Source organism: Crocodylus siamensis, chromosome 4 (assembly GCF_052110815.1).
Source record: "Crocodylus siamensis isolate JL-2025a chromosome 4, ASM5211081v1, whole genome shotgun sequence".
In the NCBI taxonomy this organism is placed as follows: domain Eukaryota; kingdom Metazoa; phylum Chordata; order Crocodylia; family Crocodylidae; genus Crocodylus; species Crocodylus siamensis.
The window spans coordinates 227,209,303-227,223,304 of NC_143398.1; the positions used below are offsets into that span (position 1 = coordinate 227,209,303).

Below are 14,002 nucleotides of genomic sequence, written 5' to 3' on the forward strand. Positions count from 1 at the left end.
GCATGCTGAGGGACCTTATTTGATCACTTAGGCCCCTGCTACACATTATGTATTTTATACAATTAACTGGTTAATCATGCAGTACATTTAGACCAGCCACACATTCAGAGTAATTACTACATGATAAAAATGACTATCCAGTTATAACAAGAGCCAATCAACTATAACGTGAGTGCTTGAAAATGTGGAACAGCTCTGTAGCTAGTTTCTGTCCAGCATTATTTTCAGCTTCTAGCAGAGCTTTTAGCTACAGCATAATATTCATGGAATTTCCTTTTTAGCTGCTTGTCTACTCCTGGACCATTTTCAATTTCTTAGCATTCCATGACATAGTCAATGATGTAAGTGTATCGTATCTTCTTTGTTCCTAGGTACTAGTTTCATCTGAAACCAATTTAACAAACTATCCTAGTTGCTTTGTACAGCTGACTTGTCTTGAGCATTATTGACCACTTAATTTTCTTTCATCTGCAAAGTTTATCAAGGGTTATTTTATCTTTCCCTCATTATCATTTTTTTTTGTGAGTTATCACAATTATGGACACACAGTTACTGTTAGCAGTCAAACATGCAGTTTTATCTTAAAATGATTTCCAGTTTGCCTGACAAGACCCATTTTCCACAAAACCATGTTGATTGACACTTACTGTGCTATCATATTTTCATTCTTTACTAATTGTATTCCAGACCAGCTGTCTCACATTTGGTCTAGAACTGATGTCAAGCCAAAGTTGCCCAGGTCATAATTTTTCCTTTTTTTAAACCTTGGAATAATTTGTTCATTAAGTGGTAGTGGTTATTTTTTTCCCCTTTCTCTATGTATTCCTTTGGAATGCTCCCCCAGTGTTTTAAGGTTAGTTAAAAATCAGTATTACTAGTTCAGACACCTTGTTGGCTAATTCTTTTAATACTTTTCAGGGAAAACAATCTAGTACTGCACCCTAAAAAGTATTTCTCTTGAAATATCGTGTTGTAACAGTTTAACATCTTCCCTAGTTAGCAGATCAATAGGCACTATCACTGTAAAATATTAATATGTCAACCTGCTCTTTCAAAATCCAGAACAGAAATATTTCTTACATATTTCTCCCTTTTCTATATAGCGATTACCAAATTTGCCATCCTCATTTACTACAGGCATATAAGACTGTTAAGTTTTCGTTTGTGTCTTATAGCTGAAGAATTCTTGCATTCTGATCTTAATTTTATAAAATGAGATTTTCTAAGGATATCTCTAGCTTGCTTTATATACAGCAGTCCCTGGGCATTGCTTTATATGTACCACTATTTGCTCCACTAATTTCTATTTGTTTATATAAATAATGTGTTTGCATGGGTACTTTTAATAATGTTACTTTAATAACAGCCTTTTAATCAGGATGTCTTTACCCAAGGAAGACTAAGTCAGGCTGGCTGACCTAACTATCTAGCAGGGCATTATGGGTAGGAAAAGAGGACTTGCACAACTTTTTTCCCCTTAAATGTTTGTTTAATCATTTTCAGTAATTGTTTGGTATAATGTATATCTAAAAGAAAATCCTATGGACCAGGGTCTAAAATCAAGAATTTCATCCTTTCATTACAGTGTCTGTACTAGAAGGCTGTGATCAAGTTTTATTTTTCTCCCTCTGTCTGGCCCATTTAATCTTACATTATTTTATGAAAAAATTGAACAGCTTCAGCAGGAGGTGTTGGGGTACTCCTCATATCCCAGGATGGATACCATAGAGACTGGTGATTAGAGCCATCTCCTGGCAAATGAGAGAGAGAGATGTTTTCAAGTTCTCTGGAGCAGAGGGTGAATGCTCTTACTATATATGTTAAAATAGTTATAGGTACCTTTCCCCATAACCTTCTTCTCCAGCTATCTTAAAATAAATAAAAGAATAGTTCTGTTCTGTCTTTGAAAGACAGGTTATAACCATCTCTATTCAGGGGAAGGGTTCCTAGCAGCACAATTGGAGGGAAACACCTAAGCTCCAGAAAGAATTGGGATTCATTCATAACTCCATACTCGCTCTGTGTAGCTCCCTGCTCAGTGTGTGATGTTTTTTCTCTCATTCTGAGACACTTAAATGTTCCCATGCTTTGCTTATGGAACCCAGATGCTGAATCTAGGGCTGCCTAAAAGCTACATCTTACAATGCTTAGTTTTGTGGTTCATTTTTGGAACTGGATCTTTTTCTTGCACCCTTGATCTCACAGTGCCACAGTGCCTACTTCTGTTGACTTTTAGCACACACTGTAAAATCTATCTAATTTCACAAACCTTATTTTTAATACAATACAAATGTACCTGGTTGTACATGGGTGTGTATATACACACACACACACACACACACTTTATGAACTAGGGACAGCTGTTACAAAAAGTAATAAGGAGGGGAAAATGGAGGGAGGTATAGAAGAAGGAAAGCGAATTGTGCAAGGACTGCTATTTTAATTACCAAAATTTCCAAATTGTTCTGAACTTCTCAAAACAGGATTTCAGCCTTTGGTGATGTCGTGCTTTTCCAATGTAGTAATATAATCCTGTGTGTCACTAATTAGAGTGCAATCTAGGAAGCGTTCTATTTGAATTTCTTAGGACTATACCCTAAAACACATTTGCCAAAATAATGGTGTTGTGTTCAAAACCATGTTAACTCTAGTTATAATTTCTTTAGAAAAAGACAATAATGGGACATGACTAAAACATGCGACTAAGCATTGCCATCAGTGCATCAGATCTCTGACATGTATCTACTGGCAGTATGTTCAATTTGTTAAGTTTAGGTGGAGCCTAGTGCTGACAAAAATGACTTTGGTTGTAGAAAATTAAATCCAAGATCAATTGTTGAGGACTGAATATATTCTGTGGGATGGCTGATTTCTGCTGGGTTTCTGCCTCTTGAATACATAAGTCTTCATTCCATTTCAGTTGTAAATAGTGTAGATCAGTTCTGTTATGTGACACTATATATTCATAGTGATAGCACAGAATGTGGAAGAGAATCAGATTTCAAGCCAAAAAGATAATATATCTGGAGTGTTTCCTATACCTAAACCTTCCAGTCCAGTGATTAATGATAGGTCGTCAGGAAATGATCTCTCAGGCTGTGACAGAAGTATTAGTACTTCATCGACATGTAAAAGCATTGTGTGTTTACTATCTCCTACCTTACTGCCTTTTATATCATCCTTATTCCTTATAGCCATAGCCAGTGGATCCAGACAGAATTAGACAGAAGGTGGGGATAATAGGTAACCTTGTTGAGTCCCACTTTGCATGGGAAATGGATTAGGTAACATATTATTGGTCACAACTCATGAAGTGGGGCTTGAATATAGCAAATGTATCCACCTTAGAAATTCCTTACCAAAGCCTGACAAGGTTCTTTGGGTAATCTGATATCTTTTATTCAAGATATTAGATGTTTTTTATTAGATCCTTTATTGGTCTAATAAAAGATACTGGATTTACCCAAAGACCCTTGTCCCCCTATACTCCTTATACACAGCTATAACTTATACCCCTTTACCAAAGCCTACCTTTTGTTATATATCGAAAAGTACCTCCAAGAAGCCCAGTCAAAGGCCTTCTCTGTACAAAGTGCTAGTAGATTTTAGAATTTTGTACTACTACTATGATATCAATAGCCTGACATACATTCCCTGATCTCTGGCTTCTTTATTTTTTTTTATTTATTTTTTTTTCCTTTGATAAATCCTACTCGATTTTTGTAAATTAACTTCAGGAGAACCCACACCAATCTGTGAGAGAAACCTTTGGCAAGGATTTTGGTATCTACATTCATTAAGAAATTGGTCTATAACTAGAACAGTTAAAGTAATCCTTGCCTAGGTTAGGACTTACAGAAGTAATAGCATCACATAAGGTGGTAGGCATTGTACCCTGGTTTTCACTATCATTATATAATTCAATAATTGAGGTAAAATATATTTTTATGTTATCTATGAAACTCCACAATAAATCCATCACTGCTTGGAGATGTCCTTTAAGGCCAAAGTTATTTCATCTTAGGATAAAGAAGCATCTAAAAATTCCTTCTTCAATTCTGAAATTTGTTTTATGGGTATACACTTCAGGAACATACCTATTTTCTCACTAGTATCATTCAGATTTTCTTTGTACAGATTAGAATGGAAATGTCTCAACTGCTGATTCATTTGTCTCCCTGTCATATGCATATCCCTGAGAGTCTCTTTTGGCTGATATTTTAATATGGTTGGATTTACTCTTTAGTCTGTATGCGACCTACCCTCCTGCACATTCCCCCAGTTCCCAGTAATCTTGGCATAATCTATATAAAGCATACTCCACCTCCTGGGACAGTAGTAATTTATTCAGTGCATAACTCATATTAGTAAGAAAGTGTAGTTTGTCAGGCAAAGGATACGTGATATCATCCACAGATTTAACTTTTCCATTAAAGTATCTATTTCTGTATCCTTTTTTTTACTTTTTTGCAGATATGTTTCCTCAGTACCAAAGTTGTGGGCAGACTGCTGTTAAGGGAGTGGCTCACTGGGAGCTTAAAACTCCTGAGAAAAAAACAGCAGGGCAGCAAACTGAGGGAACAGTGATGAGCCAAAGGCAAATAGTGGCTTGAACTGCTGGCTGTACAGAGGGACAAAACTGCTGTGCTATAGCCAGGGTCACAAGGGGCACCTGTACACGTGCCTAATGCCTGCCCCGATGTGTTCTGATCAGAATACATCAGAGCAGACTTGATTTCTGCTGAAGCGTGCTAATTAGCATGCCCCGGCATAGATTCATAGTTCATAGTTAGTAGGGTCAAAAGGGACCTGAGCAGATCAAGTCCGACCCCCTGCCATGCCAGGAAAGAGTACTGGGGTCAGACGACCCCAGCAAGGTGAGTGTCAAGCCTTGTTTTAAAGACCCCCAGGGGAGGAGCCTGAACCACTTCTCTTGGAAGTTGGTTCCAGATCCTAGCTGCCCTGACCGTGAAGTAGCACCTCCTGATGTCTAATCTGAATTTACCCTCTGCCAGCTTGTGACTATTATTTCTAGTCACTCCTGGTAGTGCTCGGGGGAACAGGGACTCCCGCAACGCCTGCTGGTCCCCTCTGACTGTTTGTAACAGGCCACTAGATCCCCCCTCAGCCTTCTCTTGTGGAGGCTGAACAGGTTCAGGTCCCGTAGCTGGTCCTTGTATGGCCTGCCCTGCTGCCCCCTGTTCATGCGAGTGGCCTTCCTCTGGACCCTCTCTATGTTGTCCACATCCCTCTTGAAGTGCAGCACCCAGAACTGAACACAGTACTCCAACTGTGGCCTGACCAGTGCCGCATAGAGTGGGAGGATCACCTCCTTGGACCTGCTTGAGATGCATCTGGGGATGCATGACAAGGTGTTCTTGGTCTTCCTGACTGCATCCCCACACTGCCGGCTCATATTCATCTTGGCAACAATGATGACTCCAAGATCCTTTTCTGCCTCTGCACTGATGAGAAGGAAGTTCCCCAGCCTGAAGGTATGCTGCTGGTTCTTCCTCCCCAGATGAATCACCTTGCACTTGTTGGTGTTGAATCCCATCCTATTCTCATCCACCCACCCTTGTAACCTGTCTAGGTCCAATTCTAGCCTATTCCTTCCTTTTAATGTGCCTACATCCCCCCACATCTTAACGTTATCAGCAAATATGAACAGGGTGCATTTTACCCCCTCGTCCAAGTCGCTGATGAAGATGTTGAACAGTACAGGCTCGAGGACCAAGTCCTGTGGAACCGCACTGCCCACGTCCTTCCAGGTCGAAAATGACCTGTCCACCACCATTCTCTGGGTGCGGCCCTCCAGCCAGTTGGCAACCCATTTGACTGTGTGGGTTTTGACACCACAGCCCCCCAGTTTCTAAATGGGAACGGGTTGAGAGACAGTGTCGAAGGCCTTCCGAAAGTCCAGAAAAACTATGTTCACTGCTACCCCTGCATCTAAGGATTTGGTGACCTGGTCGTAGAAGGCCAGCAGGTTGGTCTGACAGGATCTGCCTCTAATGAACCCATGTTGGTTGCCCCTAAGCATAATCTCCCCTGCTGGCCCCTCATGGACATGTGGAAGAATAATTCTCTCAAAAAGCTTACCTGGGATCGAGGTAAGACTAACTGGTCTGTAGTTCCCTGGGTCCTCCTTCCTTCCTTTTTTGACGATGGGAACCACATTGGCCCTCTTCCAGTCCTCTGGCACCACACCAGAGCACCACGAGTGCTCGTAAAGCCATGCCAGGGGTCCCGCAATGACCTCAGCATAGTGTGTGTTCAGCCTCCCTGCACTTCAACATGGCAGCAGGGGCACTTTAACTAAAGTTTGTTGAACAAACTTCAGTTAAAGCACCCCCACTGCCATTTTGAAGTGCAGGAACACTGAATACGTGAGGCACTGCAGGCCCACGGAGGCCCTTCCTAGTGTCTGGGACAAGATGGCAGCATTTTGTTTGCTTAAAGACTGTGCTGTATTTGTGTGGACTGGCTGAAGAGTTGCAGGGGACAAAAGCCTGCTTAGAGAAGCCCATAGGTGAGGCAACCTGATTACATGAAGTATATGATATTTTACATCCTTGTAAGAATATTTTAGTATTCTCCCATAATACTGAAGCAGTAGGTTTATTAAACTCTATAAAATTTCTCAACTTGTCTAGAAAGAGTGTTTCACATTGATCATCATTTAACATGAGAGTGTTAAGTTGCCAATAACTATTTCATAGAATCATAGAATAGTAGGACTGGAAGGGACCTGTAAAATCATCAAGTTCAGTCCCCTGCCATGAGCAGGAGCTAGCTGGGCTCAAAGAAGCTCAAAGAGGTGCTTGTCCAGCCTCCTCTTGATCACCTCCAGGCATGGTGACTACACCACTTCTGACGGGAGTGTATTTCAGATTCTAGATACCCTTACAGAAAAGATTTTTTTCCTTATATCCAGCCTGAATTTTTCCTCAACTGACTTGTGCCCATTGGAACTCATCCTCCCAAGGGGTGCCTTTCTGAAGAGTTGCTTTCCTAGATCTTGGTGTTCGCCCCTGACATACTTGCAGGTGGCTATGAAGTCATCTCTCAGTCTTCTCTTACTCAGACTGAACAAACCCAGTTTCAGGAGTCTCTCCTCATAGGGCCTATTCTCCAGGCCCCTGATCATATAGGTGGCCCTTCTCTGTATCCTTTCAAGTTTATCCACATCCTTCTTGAAGTGCGGTGCCCAGCTGTGGCCTCACCGATGCTGAATAGAGGGGGAAGAGCATCTCTCTAGATCTGTTGGCAATGCATCGGCTGATGCACACCAGAGTTCTGTTTGCCTTGCTGGCAACTTCACTGCAATGGTAGCTCATATCTATCCTCTGGTCAATTTTCACCCCCAGGTCCCTTTCAGATGCAGTGTCAGCCAGTGGATCACTACTCATCGTATAGTTATGCTGAGGTTCTTCCTACCTAGATGAAGGACCCGACACTTGTCCCTATTGAACCTCATCTGATTGCATTGAGCCCATAGGACCAGCCTGTCAAGGTCATCTTGGATCTTTACCCTGTCTTCAGATGTGTTTGCATTTCCCCACATCTTGGTGTTGTCCACAGATCTAATCATTGTGCTTTCTACTCCGTCATCCATGTCATTGATAAAGATGTTAAAGAGTACAGGCCCAAGCACTGATACCTGGGGGATACCACTTGAGATGGCCCTCCAGGATGAGGCCATCCCATCAGTTACAACTCTCTGGGATCAGCCTCTGAGACAGTTGCCAACCCACCTCATGGTAGACCAGGGTAGTCCTGTACCCTTCAACTGAACTGAAAGGGTCTCATGGCACACAGTATCAAAGGCCTTGCTGAAGTCTAGGTAGATGATGCAAACCACATGTTCCATATCTAGCTGGTTGGTTACCTGGTCAAAGAAGGATACCAGGTTTGTTAGGCATGACTTCCCCTCGACAAAGCCATTGCTGGTTGTTTCTTAATATCCTACCAGTTACAAGCTTGCAGTTGATGGCCTCCTTAACAATTTTTTTGAAGATTTTTCCCAGGACCGAAGTCAGACTGATTGGTCTGTAGTTGGCAGGATCATCTCTCTTCCTTTTCTTAAAGATGAGTGCTATGTTAGCCCTCTTCCAATCATTTGGGACCATTCCTAAGTTCCATGCCTCTTTGAATAGCCTTGCCAGAGGCACTAGTTCTTTCAGGACTCTTGAATGCAGGTCATCTGGCCCAGCAGACTTGAAAATGTCCAAATGTTCTAGGAGTGTTTTCACCTGTTCAGGAGGGATTTTATGTAGACTGCTGTTTTGCTTATATTCTCTGGGCCTGTGGACAGGTGACAAGTTCCCATCTGATTTCAAGAATACTGATGCAAAGTAAATATTTAGGAGCTCCGCCTTTTAGTGAGGGATAAACTGTGGGCTGCCCCTCCGTATTCAGGAGGATTCTGACAGTGGAGCTTGATTTTTTTTTTCTTACTCCCTATGTACCTACAAAAGGACTTTTTGTTGTCTTTTAAATTGGCTGCCAGTTTGATCTCTATGCATGCCTTGGCTTTCCTTGTCTTGTACCTGCAGACCCTGGCCATAAATGTGTATTCCTCTCTGGATGCTGCATCATTTTTCCATTTTATGTATGCTCCTTTTTTCTTTATGAGAAGTTCTGTAATGTCCCAGCTGAGTCAAGTGAGTCTCTTGGCCCCTTTCCCTCTTTTTGACCATGTGGGGATGACCTCTTTTTGAGCAGTGAGAATTGCCTCCTTATGGAAAGACCACCATTCCTGAACTCCCAAATCATCTGGTTGCCTGTTGTTAAAGACTTTCTTAACTAGACTCCTGAGTTTACCAAAGTCTTCCCTTCTGAAGTCTAGAAATTCTGTTCTGCTGGCAGGATTCTGAGCCTTTCAGTGGATGGTGGATCTGCTCAGATCATGATCACTGTCGCCCAGAATACCTCCAGTCTTAAGGTCACTTACCATGTCTTCCCCTTTGGTCAGCACCAAGTCCAGAGTGGTTTTACCCCTAGTCAATCACTTCACAGCCCTTGTCAAGAACAGGTCTATAGCTATAGTCTATAGCTGCCAAGAAGTTCGTTGATCTGCTAGAGCTGGCTGAATGGTCTTCCCAATGCATGTCAGGGTAGTTAAAGTCACCCATGACCATCAAGTCTTTAGTGCTGGCTGCCTCAGTCAGTTCCCTGGCGAATGTTTGGTCACTTCCCTCTTCTTGGTAGGGAGGCCTTGGTAGGGGACACCCACCAACAGGTCCCCTTCTTCTAAGCCTCCTTGTATCTTGACCCAGAGGGTCTCAAGGAGCCTGTCTGTATAATCAAGCATAACTGGCAGATATGGGTATCACTCTTTCACATATTTACAGCTGGTCTATGTGCAAGGAAGAGCTGAAGCTCCACTTCAGAATGGGCATGGTCTAAAACAGCTATAGAGCCAAAATATAATATTGTCTTCTTCTTCATAAGATATATGTATATTGTTGGCAATTTTTTAGTTTCTTTAAATCAAATGCATCATTTTTTCCCTATATACTGCCCTAGTTTGTAATATTGCTAGTCTCCTGTTCACAATAACATGCTGTCCTAAGCACACTCTTGAAACTTTTATGAGGCAGGAGGAGGGAAAGAAAGAAAAAAGAAAAGCAAAATAAATATCAAGTACAAGACATACTAACAGTAAATATACTATATGACAGAGCGAGCACGTCTGCAAGGAAAGTTGGTCAGATGTAACCCAAATCTTTCTACGGTTCTGCCAATAAAGACCAAGTCACTAACAAAAACCATATGAATGCCCTTCACTGATAAGCAGTGTTTAGCTCTCTCTCCTTTTTTTTTAAAACAACACGTTATTCCATAAAATTGTCCTTTCTAGATAGTATCAATGTAATAAAGGTTTCCGCTTCCTTAAGTTCAGATAAACTGGTGAATCAGATTCAAGACAGCAGGATACTTCATGAAGCATCTTAGCTGGTGCATCTGGGCTGTACTTCTGCTAGTTTGAATAGCGCCAACTCGTCAGCCGCCTCAACAGGAAGATCAGGAAAGAGCATTATATGAATGCAAAGGCTTATCCTGTATCTGCTTTCCTAATTTTCTGGCAGCTTTAAGCACTCTCGCTTTGGTGGAAAAAAAATCACAGAAAATGGTGATGATAGCCAAGTTGCTTTTTTTCCTTTCAGGCCAGGCTTCCTGTAGTGAGCTCTGTGGGCCCATATCCTCTCTTCAAATCAGTGTCTGAGGGGAGTATTAACACACTGACAAGTAGGCTTTTTTCACATACCCAGTGGGATTACTTTTCCTGGACCCCTCAGACACTCCAACAATACAGATATCATATAACCCGAATCTGGCTTCCAAATCCAGCGCTTTTATCTCTCAGAGCTGGCAGCTCCACACTGTGAGAGCCTGTCTCTCCAGCCATTTCCACAGCCTGATCCTTACAGGCAACAACTCAGTCCTCCATTCCCTGAACCCACTTCACCAGGATGTCCAAGATTCAACAAAGCCTGAACATTCATAACAAATTCCTGAGTCTTGTTCACTGTAATTTTAAAGCTTGATACTTCTCTAGCCAGGCCCTGCATCAGGGAAGCCAAGTCCTCTGTCTTACCTGCTGATCTTTGTGGTTTTTGGATCACATCACTTATTTTTAGAGATATAGAATAGACTTAGCAGAGATGAAAATATTAGGAGAATATTTTCATTCTCACTCAAACACTATTAGATTAGAGATCTAACTCCAAATCGAATGATTTGCTTTAAATGAGGAATTGTGGATTGTAACTTTCAGCACTGTTATAAGAAAAAAAAATAATACATATATATGTTTATATTAGAAAAGTTGTGAGCTAAAGATTTCCATCTTACTCTAGAACAGTCTCTTTGAAATTGATGTTTCCTCATTCTGAATCAGAAACTGTATTTTCACTGGGGAATATAATATCATAATATATACGTTGTACTTAGGTGACCTTTTTCATTTGGGAGTTTCAAAACATTTTACAAATGTTCATTGAACTGGGCTGGAACTCCTGAGTGGCTGACCCAGTGAGCAGGCTCCAATTTTAAAACATGCTCCCCTTCTTAGTTTACCAGAACCCAGATGTGTAATACTTCCAGGCATACTTGTCTGTGTTTATTAAGGCTGTTGAGAAGACTGTGGATAAAGTGGATAGTTTTATTAATATTTGTCAAAGTTGCTCTTCTCCTTTTAAGGGCTATGGGCCAGACCACTATGGACCAGATACTGTTCCACTTACTGGGTGCATAAGTGGACTTAGGTGATTCCATAACAACCTACTACAGTTCCTAAGCATCCTTTGATCAATCTACTTTTGTAACAATCACTATCTTCTCCTCAAGACTGAATCACAAAAAAACAATGAATGAGGAGGAGGACCTACCCTACCCTTGTGTTAACATTTTTTCAGATAACTTTAGCAGAGTGGAACAGAATCACACTTAAGTAACTAAGTCCATTTACATGCCAAATAGGTAGGATAGAATCTGGTCCCGGATGAATCCCAGTAGTTGAATTCTAATGAACTGAAAGAAGAAATAATAAAAAAAGTTCACAATTCACAGTATTTTTGTAAAGCACCATAAATAAGTAAATAATTATCCCTAGTTTATGAGCTTGGTAAACTAAGGTATCATGTGGGAGGTAGTTTCTCCCAAGTCATACACCGAGTCAGCACAAAGCCCATTTTAGTTTCTTACTGAAAGCACCAGGTAATGCTACTTTTCATATCTTTCATTCTTTGATTTCAGTGATATGTTTGAAATGAAATCTCTTCCTTAATGTTTATTTTTACTTATTTATTTATTTTTATTGAATGCATAAATATATATCTTGTTGCTAACTGCTTTTCTTACATATTTCTGTACTTCAGGTAATTGTCAAGTCTGGACCAGGTACCTTTCTCAGCCTCGCTGTACATGATAATTACATCTTCTGGACAGACTGGGTGAGAAGAGCTATTCTGCGCTCCAATAAATATACAGGTGGAGATACAAAGGTCCTTCGATCTGATATACCACATCAGCCAATGGGCATCATTGCTGTTGCAAATGACACTAACAGTTGTAAGTTGTTTTCCGTCACCCAACTATAATGGATCTTCAATTATATATCATTACTTTTAGAAATTCAGACACATTTTCATTAAATTATTTTAAGGCATTTTATTATGTGAAACTGTAACTACAAGATGGGTATATTCCCCTTTCCACACTTGATTTAAACGCTCTTTATGTTTACAGGAATGAAGAGTAGTTAATGTTTCTTTGCAAATAGAGCTATGTTATGTTTTTAATCTTACCTTTGCTTTCTTAGCTGTTCTTTTACATATGTACTAGCTGGAGTGCCACTGTTTTGTTATTTAATTTGTCACCTTCTTTAGCATCATGATAATCCTGTCTAATTAATATAGAATTAGCATTTATCTTAAAAAATCATGGAATTATAGCAAAGTTGAGCTGGAAGGGACCTCCAGTGATCATCTAATGTGTGTATCATAACATACTTACCAGGAAACTGGGAGGCAGTGAAATCTGATCTTCTAAATGATAGCGAGCATTACACCAAAGAAAATAAAAGATGGACTATTTTAACTTGATAACAAAAAGAGTTAATTTTTTTCAGGTGAGCTATCTCCCTGTGGACAAATGAATGGAGGCTGTCATGACTTGTGCCTTCTGACTCCTGATGGTCGAGTGAACTGTTCATGTAGGGGGGACCGAATATTGATAGATGACAACAGATGTGTGAGTAAGTAATATTAGGTGTCATTGTGAACCCTGTGATGTGCTCTAGTCAAATGTTCAAAGCAAAACAGACCCATCCAAAGGTATTACTTGGATGTGAGACCTCTTAAGACAGGGATGGCCAACCTCTGGTAGTCATGTCATGGTGGATAGGGTAGGGAGCAGAAAGCAGAGCAACAAATTGGGCAGGCAGAGGGATTGGAGTGGAACTTACAGAGGGGGCATGTTTACATTTTTGGCAGGCATGCCACAAGGTAGGCCTCATTTGTTTTAAGGCCTTCTTGTTTTGTAAAAAGTGACCAAAATGATCCAGTAGGTGTCACTTCATTTGTTTTCTCTCAATCTGTTTTTATCAAAATTCCTCTGAAATTTTGTAAATGTAAGTACACCTTAGTGCCATGGCCATATTTCAGTTTTGGAAATTATGTTTACATTTCCTGTGGGTTTTTAATATCAAGTAGTTGAGGACAGTAATTTTCACTTTCTGTTGTAAAACATGTAATATTGTTGTAATATATTGCCATGCATATCACAACCCGGAATTGGTATTTAAACAGTTACTACCCATATCATTTCAAGTTTGGCAAGTGCTTGAGGATGCTTTGACATTAAAGTGTTCAAAACAAGTTATTTCAAAGTGACTCAAAGGGATCTTTCTAGTGTTCCATCAGGTCTACACACAATCCCACTGGACACACAATTCTTCAAGGAAAAGGAGAGAGGTAACTCTCTTGTTAAATGATTATAGAATAACCAGAGATGTATTATGGCTGTTATGAATCACATTGGGGCTTGTACTAAATTGGTGCGCAAGTGACTATAAGTAGGTACTTACTATGTAGCATATGCGCTCTTTGCACTAATTCGGCCTTGCTGCCTGAATTTGAGGGAGAGTAGTGCTGTCTTTAGTCTGTATGCCATTTTGGGGATCCGGTTTTCCCTTCACGTTATTGTTGTAGTTGCCCTTGGGAACAGGAAAAGAGGGAGCAGAGGCTTGCATCCCTCTACTGACATTCAGAATACAGAATTCTGCTATGCCTGTTAACCCATATCAGTAAGCCAAGCTGGCTTGATTTGTGGGGAAGCAAATGCTATTCCTTATGACTGAAGAATCCCATGCACCGCTACAGGCTTGGGACCAACTGGCCAAGCATCAGCTCTGCAAAAAAGGACCTCGGGGTTACAGTGCACAACAAGCTAAATATGAGCTAGCAGCGTTTTTGGCAAAAAGGGAGCACTAACA

At 40.7% G+C, this 14,002-nt stretch overlaps 1 protein-coding gene across 1 annotated transcript in view; it reads left to right on the forward strand.

The window, feature by feature from the left end:
- The window catches only part of LRP1B (LDL receptor related protein 1B), a 1,602,836-nt gene that overhangs the window by 1,233,392 nt on the left and 355,442 nt on the right, over positions 1 to 14,002 (forward strand). The window contains exons 44-45 of the mRNA XM_090045827.1: positions 11,886 to 12,078; positions 12,638 to 12,763. Coding sequence (XP_089901953.1) covers positions 11,886 to 12,078; positions 12,638 to 12,763 — 319 coding nt within the window. The remainder of the gene's footprint in view (positions 1 to 11,885; positions 12,079 to 12,637; positions 12,764 to 14,002) is intronic.